The 14,232-nt window shown below is 45.6% G+C and overlaps 1 protein-coding gene across 2 annotated transcripts in view; it reads right to left on the bottom strand.

Annotated features, from left to right (window-relative positions):
* Window positions 1–14,232, bottom strand: part of ECRG4 (ECRG4 augurin precursor) — a 34,876-nt gene that overhangs the window by 3,885 nt on the left and 16,759 nt on the right. For both annotated transcript variants that reach the window (XM_079973069.1, XM_079973070.1), the window contains 3 exons: window positions 13,324–13,398; window positions 2,245–2,374; window positions 931–978 (listed from right to left, as the gene is read on the bottom strand). In XM_079973069.1, the coding sequence (XP_079829195.1) occupies window positions 931–978; window positions 2,245–2,374; window positions 13,324–13,398 (253 nt within the window). The remainder of the gene's footprint in view (window positions 1–930; window positions 979–2,244; window positions 2,375–13,323; window positions 13,399–14,232) is intronic.

Here is a 14,232-nt window from a genome sequence, read left to right as displayed (position 1 = left end):
CAGGCAGGCCCCACAAATCACCCAGAGATGCATTTTAAATAAAAGGGCACATTCTACACATGTAAAAACACACTGATTCCCGGGCCGTCCGGGGGCCGGATTTAGAAGGCGATTGGGCCAGATCCGGCCCCCGGGCCTTAGTTTGCCTACCCATGGCTTATAAACAACAATAAATAAAACACATAATCCATTCTGAAGATCAAAATGTATAAAACCTTTGCATGTGAATCTGTTATGCAACTTTGCATGCTAAATTCTGTGTTGCTTTGTGTGACAAGTATATATACTGTATACCAAACATAACATGAGAACAGGTACAGGTATGTAGCCGTGTTGGTCTGCCGTAGTCAAAACAAAATAAAAAAATTCCTTCCAGTAGCACCTTAGAGACCAGCTAAGTTTGTTATTGGTATGAGCTTTTGTGTGCATGAAGAAGTGTGCACGCACACGAAAGCTCATACCAATAACAAACTTAGTTAGTCTCTAAGGTGCTACTGGAAGGAATTTTTTTATTTTCTTATGAGAACAGGTATTCTGTGATACTGGACAATTGCGGTGAAGAATCCCTGGGTATTGTACTGGCATATGAAGGATGACCCCAGACAAGAGTCTAGAACTACATGTTCTGTCTTCCTCCGATTTCTTGCAACAGTGGTCATCACAGCCTGCAAAAATTAGATTGAAGGGTGCATTTGACATTCACTGACCTGGTCTTTCCCACAGTCCCTAATGGGACAGTTGCACAAGGGGAAAGTCCGGTGGGAAATGAAGTGTCCCTCTTTTTACAAGCCATTTAATCCCTTGAAAATTTCTCTCACTTGCCACCTTCTGAAACAGACCCAAGATGGCTCTGGTTTGAGTTAGCTGCTGTTTTTCTGGCAAGTAACAGCTGAGGCAGAAAGAGCCATGAGTTGGAGACAGAAAACTTACCTTCCCGTCTTTGGAGCATCAGCTTAAGTTTATTTCCTCTTGATACACCTAAAGGAATCCAAAATCAAAATAAATCAGGGTTGAAATAATTTACAAGGTTTCCTGCAAAGCACTGCTCTCTTAATATGAGTTGTGAATGTATTTGAGAAAGTTGAGCCTGCAGAAAACAAGATGCTTCTGTCACCAAATGAAGGTCTTTCTCTTTTCTCCCCAGTGCTTACTTGCAATAGTAAATTGTAGAAATTTGCCTGTCTGTAGCCCCACCCCAATCCAAGGAACTAAGGGGTCTCATTCCAGACAAGTGTAATGTTAGAAGTTGGCACCTAAACCCAATTAGAGAACTTAGGCAAGGCTAGCCAACCTGGTACCCTTCAGATGTTGTTTGTGTACAACTTCCATCATTTCCGACCTTTGCCCTTACTAGCTGGGTCAAATGGGAGCTGGAATCCAACCACATCTGGGGGGCAACCCCTTGGCTACCCCTCGTCTAAGGAATGGAGCATAGTGAACTCTGTTGGTAACCGTCAATCTGCAGAGATTGCTTTCTGTATGCTCACCTATGCCTTTAAAACAGACATGTCAAACAAAGTCCCCAATTGTGGGGGTGGGGGAAGCTTTTGTGACATAGAATCATAATTATACAGTTGGAAGGGACCCCGAGGATACTCTAGTCCAACCCCCGCAATGCAGCTGCCCCATATGGGGATCCAATGTGCAAACTTGGCAACATATATACAACGTGGCGATATTGGCGCTATCATCAGGGTTATAAAGGGGATACCTTCTGGAAAAAAGCAAAGAGACTGTCCTGGGCTGGGAGTGAAAAAGATGATTGCTTCCACAGCTGGCTGTTTAGGCAAGGGAAAAACAGAGTCTCTTTCCTCCAGCAAAGCAAATCCACATTATATGCACCACATCTGAAGTATACCACTTTGCAGAGCGGTGCACATGCATGCGCACACATTTAATAATAAGGAGCATTATTAACAGCAGTGGTGGAATGGGCCTTGTTTTGTTTTGAAGTGTGTATCTGGGCATCTGCTGGGGGGATGCAAAGCCCAGCCCTCCTTTTTATGAGCAGGGGGAACTAAGATCAGGAGTTTCCTCCTTCCCAGCTCCACCACAGCCTTGGGGAATTTTGGCGGGAAGACGACAGCGAAGGGGCTGCTGCCTTGCTCAGCCTCAGCGTGCGCCCCCTTGTCTTGGGGGGGCATCATCCTGCGTGCCCGCCGCCCTCCCCCCCCCCACCTCCCCAAGCCCCACTTCTCCCGAGCGTGGAGCAGAGCCCCTTTCCAGCGCGCGGGGCTGACTCACCGGGACTCAGGCACACCAGGAGGAGGACCAGCGCGAGCGCAGCCCACGAGAGCGCCCGCCGCCCGGGCACCATTTTGGCGGGAATCTCCGTCGGGCCGAGTTTTCGCCTGGAGCTGCTCTCTCCCTTCGCCTGCGGGGAGAAAAGCGAGAGGCGGCTGGTGGGAGGAGCCGAGGGGAGGGAAGGAGGGAGCGCGCGAAGCAGCGGGCAGGGCGAGCCAGGGGCTGGCGGAGAGGCTGCAGCCCACCTGGCTGCGCATGGACGCTGCTCAGCGTCGGTAGAGGAAGTGGGGAAAAGAACCGCTCGGCCGGGGGGTTGTGTGTGAGAGAGAAGGGGATTTCTGAAGCAGCAAAGCGGCAGCTGGCGCGCTTCCCACATTCCAGATGTTCGCTTCGGGGCCACCTGCTCATTGAACCTCCATGGCGTTTGCATAAAGGTAGTGCGATGCCTGCTGCTTATTGAGCATGTATACTGGGGTTGTTATCATAGGAGCCAACTCCATGGGGGCCGAGGTCCCTTCGCCCCCCCCCCTTAAGATATTTGAGGGGGCTTGCCCCCGACCCAGAGATGATGGACACTGCCATTCAAATCATAATAATAAAGGTAAAGGACCCCTGGGCGGTTAAGTCCAGTCAAAGGCAACTATGGGGTTGCGGTGCTCATATTGCTTTGAGGCCGAGGAAGCTGGTGTTTGTCCACAGGCAGCTTTCCGGGTCATGTGGCCAGCATGACTAAACCGTTTCTGGTGCAACACAACACCATGATGGAAACCAGAGCACGTGGAAATACCATTTACCTTCCCGCCGGAGCGGTACCTATTTATCTACTTGCACTGGTGTGCTTTCGAACTGCTAGGTGGGCAGGAACTGGGACAGAACAACGGGAGCTCACCCCGTCACGCGGATTCAAACCACCGACCTTCCGGTCAGCAAGCCCAAGAGGCTCAGTGGTTTGACCACAGTGCCACCTGCATCCATTCAAATAGTGTGCAGTGCACCACATCATGTGATGGAATATGCAAGGCAGGGCTTACCTGCATCCGCCCTCCCCAAATAAATATTGTTCACAAGTTGGCATCCCTGGTTTATTATTGAGGTGACATATAAAAAATGCTGTCAAAATGTTTTTTTAAAAAAGCATTTTGAAAAACACATTGAATTTGGCATAGCTCGCTGTCGCCATCGAGTATCACATTTGCATATTGCACTTTACAACACATTTGAGACGTTTTATTTGCAGCCGAGTTCTGTCAGTTCCAGCAATTGTCCGGCCACACTTTTCAGTGTATGTAGCCCACACTTTCCTTACTGTGATTTTGGGTGGAGGTAGGCGAAATGCCTGGGCCCCCTTTTAATTCGTGGAATAGCTAGCTTCCTGGTGAGATGATAGCAGCACTGGCTTTCGGGCACTGCAGGTAGTTACCCCACACCGGGCACCAATACAGGGCACCATTGTTCTGCCCGGACACTGAGGTCCAGCTCCAAGGGCCTTCTGGTGGTTCCCTCACTGCGAGAAGCCAAGTTACAGGGAACCAGGCAGAGGGCCTTCTCGGTAGTGGTGGAACATCCTCCCTTCAGATGTCAAGGAGATAAACAACTATCTGACATTTAGAAGACATCTGAAAGCAGCCCTGTTTAGGGAAGTTTTTAATGACAAGTGTTTTAATGTATTTTTAAATCTTTTTGGGAAGCTGCCCAGAGTGGCTGGGGAAACCCAGCCAGATTTTTTTTTTTGGGGGGGGGTGTTAAATAATAAATTCTTCTCTTCTTCAGGGGTGCATTATAATCATAAATATATTTATACAGGTACCTACTGAGAAGATCCATAAAAGCAACTGTACCAAAAGGAATTATTGTGAAAATAATAAATATGGGGGGGGGGGAGCACCAAATTTTGTCCTCACTCAGGACACCATATTACCAAAGTTCACCCTGGTGATAGGCTACTCAGGGAACAAAGAAAGTGGCTCTGTGCCTGGTGAGAAATGGGTGGGCCCTCTCTCGCTGAGAGTTAGAAAGAGAAAGGCCAGAGCTGAGAGTTCGGTTAGGTGAGCTAGGGAAAGGGCCATAGCTCAATGGTAGAACATCTGCTTGTCTTTTGGAAGTTCCTGGGTTCAATTCTCCAGGTAAGTCTGGGAGAGAACTCTGCCTGAAATGCTGGAAAGCTACTGCCAGTAGACAATACTTAGCTAGATGGAGCAATGGTCTGGCTCGGTATAAGGCAGCTTCCTAGACACTGCTATCTGTTCCGCACATCATGCTAAGCCAAAACATGACTTGGCATGAATAAGCAGACTCTGGGAGGGAAGATCTCAACCGCTTTGCTTAGCATGGTGTTTTTGCTGCTGCGTATAGTTTGGCTTAGTGCCTTGCCCAAGCCAGGACTTGTGGTTTGGCACTCTCTAGACAAACCAAAAACTAATCAAGGTTTTGTACTGTGGTTCGTGGCTCGTGGTTTGCCTGGGGGAGCGAAACGGCTGAGATAAACTGCGTCTGGGCAAGAAACTAAGCCAAACTATGGCTTAGCTCAGCACAGCAGCAAAACGAAGAGAAAGGCCACAGACTCCTTTCTGGGAGCCCTCATACTAATGCTAAGACACACAGTTTGGAAAGCTCTGTATTCGATTTATATTTAGTGGTACCTCGGGTTAAGTACTTAATTCGTTCCGGAGGTCCATTCTTAACCTGAAACTGTTCTTAACCTGAAGCACCACTTTAGCTAATGGGGCCTCCCACTGCCGCTGCACCGACGCAGCGCGATTTCTGTTCTCACCCTGAAGCAAACTTCTTAACCTGAAGCACTATTTCTGGGTTAGCACAGTCTGTAACCTGAAGCGTATGTACTCTGAAGCATATGTTACCTGAGGTACCACTGTACTACCCTTCATCAAAAGATCTCAGGGCGGTTCACAAGATAAAAACGTAAGATAAAAGCACAAATAAATTGCTTAAAACAGACACAACAAAACAACCAGTGCATATGTATGTGTATGTATGCATTCATAACCCACAAAGGAGAAATATGTTGGCTGCACAGTGCATCAAACTGACTACATGCGGGGGCCTGGAAAATATCTGAGTTTTCAATTTAGTTGTATTTGTTTAGGTATGATGGGCTGTTAAGGCATCAGTGCCATTCTGGAAATAAAAGATAACTCGGCAGGTTTCTTAAACATATCCACACAACAAGAAATCAAGTTCTGAACAGAAAAGCAGGCATTCAGGGCAGGGTAGGAACACATCATTTCTTTCAAAGGTTCGCATAATGCCAGGCCTATAATAAAACCACCAGTCACCAACATTGCCCCAAATAAAAATAAACACATTTTGCCAGAAGCCTTAATAAGAGAAAACACTTTCAGTTTTGTGAAGCCCAGTAAGGAACTTTCAATGTCCACGAGGGGCCAGAACCTCTAATTGCACAGTACATAGTGTCTGACATTCTGCTGCTATTAATTTCTTCTAATGAGCGCTGATATATTACCTTAATTGAACTGAGTAGGTTGCAACTTAAATGCACTTGGCATGGCAAATTGGTTTCTAAAGTTAGTTCCAAGAAAACTACAGGAGTCATGAGTTTCTTCCAAATAACAAGAGCATTAAGCTCATCAGTCAAGGCCTCCCAAAGTATTTTGACTCTCATCACTGGGTACTGCAGTTTGCATTTTTGCTGATGCTGAATGGAGGAGGCTAACACTTGACCTTAGGAGGGAAATTACATCTAAACAAGCAATTTGTTTGCATCTGTATCTTAATAATGTTCCAGATGTCTGTGCTCAAGCATGTCTGCCTGCTTATTTACATGTCTTGAACTGTTTAATTGGCATAAGCAGGAGAGGTACTGTTAGGATGCTTAAAAGGTAAAGGTACCCCTGCCCGTACGGGCCAGTCTTGACAGACTCTGGGGTTGTGCGCCCATCTCACTCAAGAGGCCAGGGGCCAGCGCTGTCCGGAGACACTTCCGGGTCATGTGGCCAGCATGACATCGCTGCTCTGGCGAGCCAGAGCCGCACACGGAAACGCCGTTTACCTTCCCGCTGGTAAGCGGTCCCTATTTATCTACTTGCACCCGGAGGTGCTTTCGAACTGCTAGGTTGGCAGGCGCTGGGACCGAGCAGCGGGAGCGCACCCCGCCGCAGGGATTCGAACCGCCGACCTTTCAATCGGCAAGCCCTAGGCGCTGAGGCTTTAACCCACAGCGCCACCTGCGTCCCTTAGAGGGAGCTTAAAAGGCAGGCTGTGTTAAGGTAATTTGATCTTTCATCTGTGAAAGTTCCCCAACTATTCTTAGAACAATTCTGAGGATAAGGCTCCAGGCTCTTCAAGTGTCCCTGTTTTCCAGGGATAGTCCAGGATTTACAGAAGCCATCCCGGTTTCTGATTTGATCCCAGAATGTCCCACTATTCTTAGGAAGTTCCTATTTTCATCGGAGAAATGTTGGACGGTATGGAGTTATGCAGCCCCCAAGTCAAGGAGATAAGTATACAGCCTTTAGAAGACATCTGATGGCAGCCCTGTATAAAGGTAAAGGGACCCCTGACCGTTAGGTCCAGTCATGGCCGACTCTGGGGTTGTGGCGCTCATCTCGCTTTATTGGCCGAGGGAGCCAGCGTACAGCTTCCGGGTCATGTGGCCAGCATGACTAAGCCGCTTCTGGCGAATCAGAGCAGCACACGGAAACGCTGTTTACCTTCCCGCCAGAGTGGTACCTATTTATCTACTTGCACTTTGACATGCTTTGGAACTGCTAGGTTGGCAGGAGCAGGGACCGAGCAACAGGAGCCCACCCCGTCGTGGGGATTCGAACCGCCGACCTTCTGATCGGCAAGTCCTAGGCTCTGTGGTTTAACCCACAGCGCCACCCGCGTCCAAGCCCTGTATAGGGAATTTTTTTTAATGTTTTATTATCTTTTGATATGTGTTGGAAGTTGCCCAGAGTGGCTGGGGCAACCCAGTTCTCATTGTGAAAGCGAATTTAAGGCAGAATTTTTCAGACTGAGGACCTAATTCCCTTCCAGGGGGGAACCTTTCTGTGGGTGCAGCTAGAGGTAAAAATTGGAGGAGCAATGAATTTAAATCTCACTTTTATACAGCAGGCTCATTTCTAGTCTGTGCGCACATGCCCCTCTATCCAGGAAAACCAAGAATTGTTGTCAGAGTTCAATAACTCTTTCCAGCCAGGTAAACACACCCAGGAGAATATGAAGCGAGATTGTTGGGAGACATAGCCTGGCGAAAGAGGGAGTGGTTCTGAAGTGTCCCAAGGACAGACAGATCTGGAATACAGCATCTGGAGGACCCCCACCCTGTTTCAGACCCTCAAAATGTCCCTATTTTCCAGGGATAGTCTTGGATTTACAGAAGTCATCCCAGTTTCTGATTTGATCCCAGAATGTCCCGCTTTTCGTTAGGACGTCCTTATTTTAATTGGAGATATATTGGTGGGTATGGAGTTATGCAAAACCCGAACCATCTGAAGGCAGCCCTGTATAGCGAAGTTTTAAAATGTTTAATGTATATATATTGGATGCTGCTCAGAGTGGCTGGAGCAACCCAATTAGATGGTAGGGGTATAAATAGTAAGATGATGATGATGATGGGATAGAATGTCCCTATTCTTCATTGGATAAAAGTTGGAGGGTATGTTGTTTTAAGGGCTTCCTTTGGGACATAAAAAGGTTTTTTATCATGTGTTTCCTAATCATTACCTTAATCTGTTTTGGCAAAATCAGTTTTGGTTGTTCAGTATGTTTAGCTATTGAAAAGTCAATAGTTATCATTATCATTCATCCTAACAACTACATGATGAAAATGTTTTTACAGGTTGTTCCCTGTGCCTGTTTATCAAGATTCAGGACGCAACTAGTTGGGCTTGAGTGTTACTGCTGTGCTGTTTGTCATGAAGAAATACGCTTCTCAGCCACTGCCTTAGGGCTCTGCATAGCTGAAGACCTGCTCCTGGTCCCCCCCCCCCGCCCCATTTCTACTTCAATTTTCTCGCCATAAAAACAGCAATTCGAGTCAAAGCTACAGAACCCACAAACAATTACGATCCATTAAATGAATCAATAATGCAGCACAAATATCGGCAACAGAACTATAAAGTTAATATTCTATTAGAACACCAAAATGCCACAAATAGATCAATCCTCGAGAACCCAAATGAAAAGGTTTTATGCAATCTTCTAGCGGTGAATAGATTTTGGGCTCTTGCTGAAATTTTGGCACCCCTCATTGGAAAGTGGATGTCACAGACGGGGTGCTACTGTTCTGAAGGGCCTGGAATCTGCCCCAGGAGATGCAACTTCTCAGTCAGATGGTGCAGAGAATGGACTGCTGCCCATCAATTTAAACTGGCAGGAACGTTCAGTATGGGAGCAGCAATTGTTTCAATTATGCTGGACAGTTTGCAGATCTCGTGGACCGCATTGTTCCTGGTTAGGTGGGGTGGGGAGGGGAGGGGGGGCGGATTGAAGGAAGTTTTCCTACCACTGAAGAGGAGGGAAATAATATATATGAGATCAGGCATCCCCAAACTCAGCCCTCCAGATGGTTTTGAGACTACAATTCCCATCATCCCTGACCACTGATCCTGTTAGCTAGGGATGATGGGAGTTGTAGTTCCAAAACACCTGGAGAGCCAAGTTTCCGGATGCCTGTACTAGATTCTATTAGGTAAAGGTAAAGGGACCCCTGACCATTAGGTCCAGTTGTGGCCGACTCTGGGGTTGTGGTGCTCATCTCGCTTTATTGGCCGAGTGAGCCGGCATACAGCTTCCGGGTCATGTGGCCAGCATGACTAAGCCATTTCTGGCAAACCAGAGCAGCGCATGGAAATGCCATTTAGCTTCCCACCAGAGTGGTACCTATTTATCTACTTGCACTTTAACGTGCTTTCGAACTGCTAGGTTAGCAGGAGAAAGGACCGAGCAACGGGAGCTCACCCCGTCACAGGGATTTGAACCGCCGACCTTCTGATCGGCAAGCCCAAGGCTCAGTGGTTTAACCCACAGCGCCACCCACGTCCCACTAGATTCTATAGCCTCATTCTAATTATCTTTAAAACCCTTGAGTTCTGCAAGCATGTTTCCCTTAGGATGCATTGTCCCCTGATAAATGGAAGCCTCTACTTAATAAAGCATTTGTGAAGCTGCATTAAGTTTCGGATCTAATACACAAAGCAAGGTAGGACCAGACTAGGGTAATTGTCTGGAAAATGATAGCTTTGCCTACACTGAAGCGCTTCCCATTTCATTCCCGTCTCTGACTCTTGTCCTGATGTAGATGCACAAAGGAATGCCAGAGAACAGAGTTGCAGCAGGCGAGTTTATTCAGCGTGCAAAGATTCAGCACCAGTTAACTGCATGGTGATGATGTGAAGAGAAGCTGTCAGAGGAGATTACTTCTCTCTCCCCCCCCCCCCCCCGCAATTGAGCATTCTGAAACATGAATGCTTTTGCAGAAGTATCTTCTGCTGTTGATTAGCACATATTTTCGTATCAAGTATGTGACAGCATGTGTGACAGTGTAATTTGGTGTGGGTAATCACTTTGTAAACTGGTGGCAATAGAATGGAATGCGCAAATATCCTCTCAGTCGGGCAAGTACAAAGCCCTCATTCTCTGCAGTGAACACCACATTAATATAGAGTAAAACTGCGGTATCCAAGAGGCCACTATATGAGCAATTTGGACAGACTTTACATATTAGATACTGAAATGTTCCAGTAAGAAGACCTTTTTTTTTTAATGCATTTTTAAAAATCACTGATCATTTATACTGTGAATCTAAGGAGGGGGGGGCGGGATTTCCCTGGCAGGACATTTTGACTTAGTTTTCATCCTTTTTACAAACCTTTTTGACATGTGCAAAGAATCTTTGTGCAAATGAAATGATTTTAAAAAAAACAACAACCAAGTGATCTCAGTCTTCACCCAAAAAGGCTTGCAGACCACCCTTCCCTCAGGTTTGAAATCTAAAAAGATGCAGCAGCAGCAGCAACAGCAGCAAATGATTGGCTTGGGAGGGAGCAGGAAGTACGGTATTTTTCCTTGCAAATTCTTCTAGTGAACAGTTGGGGGCAGAGAAGTTCAGGAGGAGGAGGAGGAGGAGCCAGAAGCTGGTGGCCTCCCAGCTAAATTGACAGAATGGCTCTGAAAACTTTTTCTTTTTTTATTACAGGCTGATGTGATGCCAGGAGGTAGGAGGAGGAGCCTGGCTTCTCAGCCGAGCAGATGACGGCCCTACAGCTCTTCTCTTTTGGATGGAGGTACAGTAAGGTCGGGACACGGGTGGCGCTGTGGGTTAAACCACAGAGCCTAGGGCTTGCTGATCAGAAGGTCGGCGGTTCGAATCCCCGCGACAGGGTGAGCTCCCGTTGCTCGGTCCCCGCTCCTGCCAACCTAGCAGTTTGAAAGCACGTCAAAGTGCAAGTAGATAAATAGGTACCGCTCTGGCGGGAAGGTAAATGGCGTTTCCATGTGCTGCTCTGGTTCACCTGAAGCGGCTTAGTCATGCTGGCCACATGACCCGGAAGCTGTACACTGGCTCCCTCGGCCAGTAAAGCGAGATGAGCGCCGCAGACTCAGAGTCATCTGCGACTGGACCTAATGGTCAGGGGTCTCTTTACCTTTACAGTAAGGGCATTTCAACAGTGCAAGAGAAGTTCAAAGATGATTTTGTAAAAAATGAGAAGCATCAGGGCACGTTTGTGCACTGACCCGACATTTTGCGTATACACAAAGTTATATGGCTTTGTAACTGAGCTGCACAAAGCTTTCTCCATGATGCTGTCCCCAGGTACCCTTTTGGATAACAGAGCACCCACACTTTTCAGCATAGGGGGATTTGAACTCCTCCTGAGGGAAGTTCAGCCCTTGTGTGCTCAACTTGAGGCAGGAGGGGGAGCATACACAACAACAACAACAACAACAAAATGGTAAGCATGCTCCCTGCAGCCTTAAAAATAAAGCCTACCAATCAAGGACTGTGCCTGAAGGAGCTAACAACCTCATCGTGCCCAGCACAGCTTTGCACCTTTGCACTCACAGTGCTCAAGGTACCAGCAGTGTCCCCCCTCCATCAGCCAGTGGTAGGGGCATCAAGAAGCTCGATACTACCAGTTCCCTGGCATATCCAGACAGGAATTTGAATCCTCTCGTGTTCCTCATGAGCACAACACAGAAAAGGGAGGATACAGCGCCTACATTGCTCTCTGAGCAGGAAGCCTGAAGACTCACCTGGGAAAGAAAGCAACTTTTCACAAGCAGGTAAAAGGAGGAGGTTAGGGGATGTGACAGGCAACCAGAGCCACACACTGGCAGAAGAGACCTTCAGAGCCTCACTGCAAAAGGCACAGGATATTGCCAACTCTGTTTATTTGTGGTTTCTCCAGTGTACCTCAGTCAGCCTTTTCTCCTTCCCTGTGGTAAGTCTTACTTCGCCAAACCTTTACTAGGCATTACAAGTATAGGCCATCATGAAACATCCATATGTATAATTTTAAAACATATACACATAAACAGCCATGTAAAATATGTAATAGCGAGGATTTTCATCGGAATTTCTTCCCGCTGAATAGTGCCATTCAACCCTGTGGTAAGTCAAGTTTCTAGCAAGATGAATGTGTCCTCTAGAATTTAGTCTGTGAAAGAAACATTTCTCAAGAACAAAAGTTTACCCCTTGAGCCTTAGGCTAGTAAGGTACAGTAGTCTCTCCTCTCTCTCTCTCTCTCTCTCTCTCTCTCTCTCTCTCTCTCTCTCTCTCACACACACACACACACCCTGCTGAAACAGATTACAGAGGCCCTTAATTGTTTACTAAAAATCTGCTTTTTTCCAGATACACTAACTCACTGTGCAGAATTCCAAACACAAGCATAGCTAAACAGTGCTAATGTTAAGGGTGAATAACTATTTCACTTAAAATAAACAGCGTTAAGAGAGTATCTAAACCACATGCAAATCTTCATTAGCTGCATTGTCTAGTTCTGCTTTTCCTCTCCCTCCCTTCCTTTTTGGTTTAGACAGTTTTTAAATTTTACTTTTAGCTTGGACCACAAAATCAGATTGAACGAAGCTTAAAATCAATCCAACCATATCACATTTTTGTTCATCAGAAAATGCCGCATGTAAAAAGGGTTTTTTTCTACCTTTCCAGAAACAAATTAAATGTGAATCTGAGGAAAAATTATTGGATATTAAGACCCTGCAGTATGGGAAAGGTAAAGTGTGCATAAGAATCTAGCACAACCATTGAAAAAAGAGAGCAACCACTTATGTCCAAAATGTCTTCCTAAAGAGGAATGATTTGTTGTTGTGGGAACCTGTCTGGCATCTGAGGAGAATTTAAAAAAAACCAACACAGTATCAGCCCTTAAAGATTAAAAAGTGTATTTACACCTACAACTGATATCAGATAAAAGGTACACAGAACTCGTGAAACCCCCACTAAAGTTAAGGAGAGTAGCAAAAAAAGTTTTTTCAATCATGCAGAATCCTATGCATATTTATTTGGAATTGCCTTGAATAATGTTCCGCAACTCTTACCACTGTGTGTATAGGATTGCAGCCTTTAATTAAGCACGGTCCTTTGGATTGGGCCCAAGAAAAGTCTTCAGTTACTAATGTAAACAATGCTACTTAATAAGGTGCTTCATATTTAGATTACATAATAATAGTGAACATTTTTCAGCTATTTAAAATGAGTTAATTTTGCTGCTATATAATTTCTAGCTCCTTTTCAGAGGCTTCTCTAGATATGAAGGAGCTAGAGCAGTTTTGGAGTAAAATCACATTGAATAGGGCAAATGTTATGCGAGTAGGGGGAGGATTGTAGATAATGTATACAGAATGAACTAAAAGAAACCTCTGTCACAAGCTATATTTTCCTGAGCAAATAAAATACTACAAGTCCATGACATTTAAACCACAGTTCCTACAATCAGCCTGCATTTGACCTTTCGGTACAATAATATAAAGAAGTCAATTTTTCTCTTTCTCTATCTAAATTCAAATTGTTTTTGTTGTTTTTTAAAATCCCATTCCTATAGTAAACACATACTCTTATTTAATAAAATTACCTTTCCAGTAAGCGGCTTCCTGCCTTCGTGCTTGGCCAGAAGAAGTGACTCTTTTTTGAAGGACACCTTGGACTTCTGAAAGAAATAAGAAACTGGGTAATGGGGGAGTGGAGAGTATTACATTTTTTTAAAAAAACACTAGGACCAATGTATGAAGGACATATTTATTCCATTTTGCAGAAATCCAACCCTTTGCAGGAAAAAGCTCCACAAAGCACTTTGTGGATGAATTCGGAAGAATCGCATTTCTGCACAGGCAGCAGGACAGCATTTCAAAAGGGAAAGAAATATGATTGCAAGCAGATGCTCATTCATGTTCTCATCTTAAAGGAATGTGTGTGTGTGTGTGTGTGTGTGTGTGTTTAGGCAGAATGATGAACAACAGATTTCAGGGTGCATTTAATGTTTCTTAATTTCTTGCAGATGAGGGAGACAAGTATATTTTGGCACATACACTACACAGGCAGTATTTCTCTGTTCTTGCTGGAAATAAAAATGTTGCTTCTGGATATTGCTGTAGACCACTTGTGTCGTGGGATAGCAACTGATTAAGAAACTGGAAGCCGAGAGTAGGAATAAATGGATAGCTCTCCATTGGAGGAATGAGTTCCCCAAGGATCAGTATTGGAACCAATGCTTTTTAACTTATTGAGGATTTAGAGTTAGGGAGGAGCAAAGTTTGTTCATGATGCTGAACTCTGTGCATTTCCTACTAGAGGGGCACAAAGAGTACAATATTTAAGAAACCTTTAAATTACAGTGGTACCTCGGGTTACATATGCTTCAGGTTACATACGCTTCAGGTTACAGACTTCGCTAACCCAGAAATAGTGCTTCAGGTTAAGAACTTTGCTTCAGGATGAGAACAGAAATTGTGCTCCGGCAGTGCGGCGGCGGCGGCAGGAGGCC

The sequence above is a fragment of the Podarcis cretensis genome (genome assembly GCF_951804945.1).
Source record: "Podarcis cretensis genome assembly, chromosome: 4".
Taxonomy (NCBI): domain Eukaryota; kingdom Metazoa; phylum Chordata; class Lepidosauria; order Squamata; family Lacertidae; genus Podarcis; species Podarcis cretensis.
Note: the sequence above shows the minus strand (reverse complement) of the source record. Positions and strands in the feature narration are given on the sequence as shown.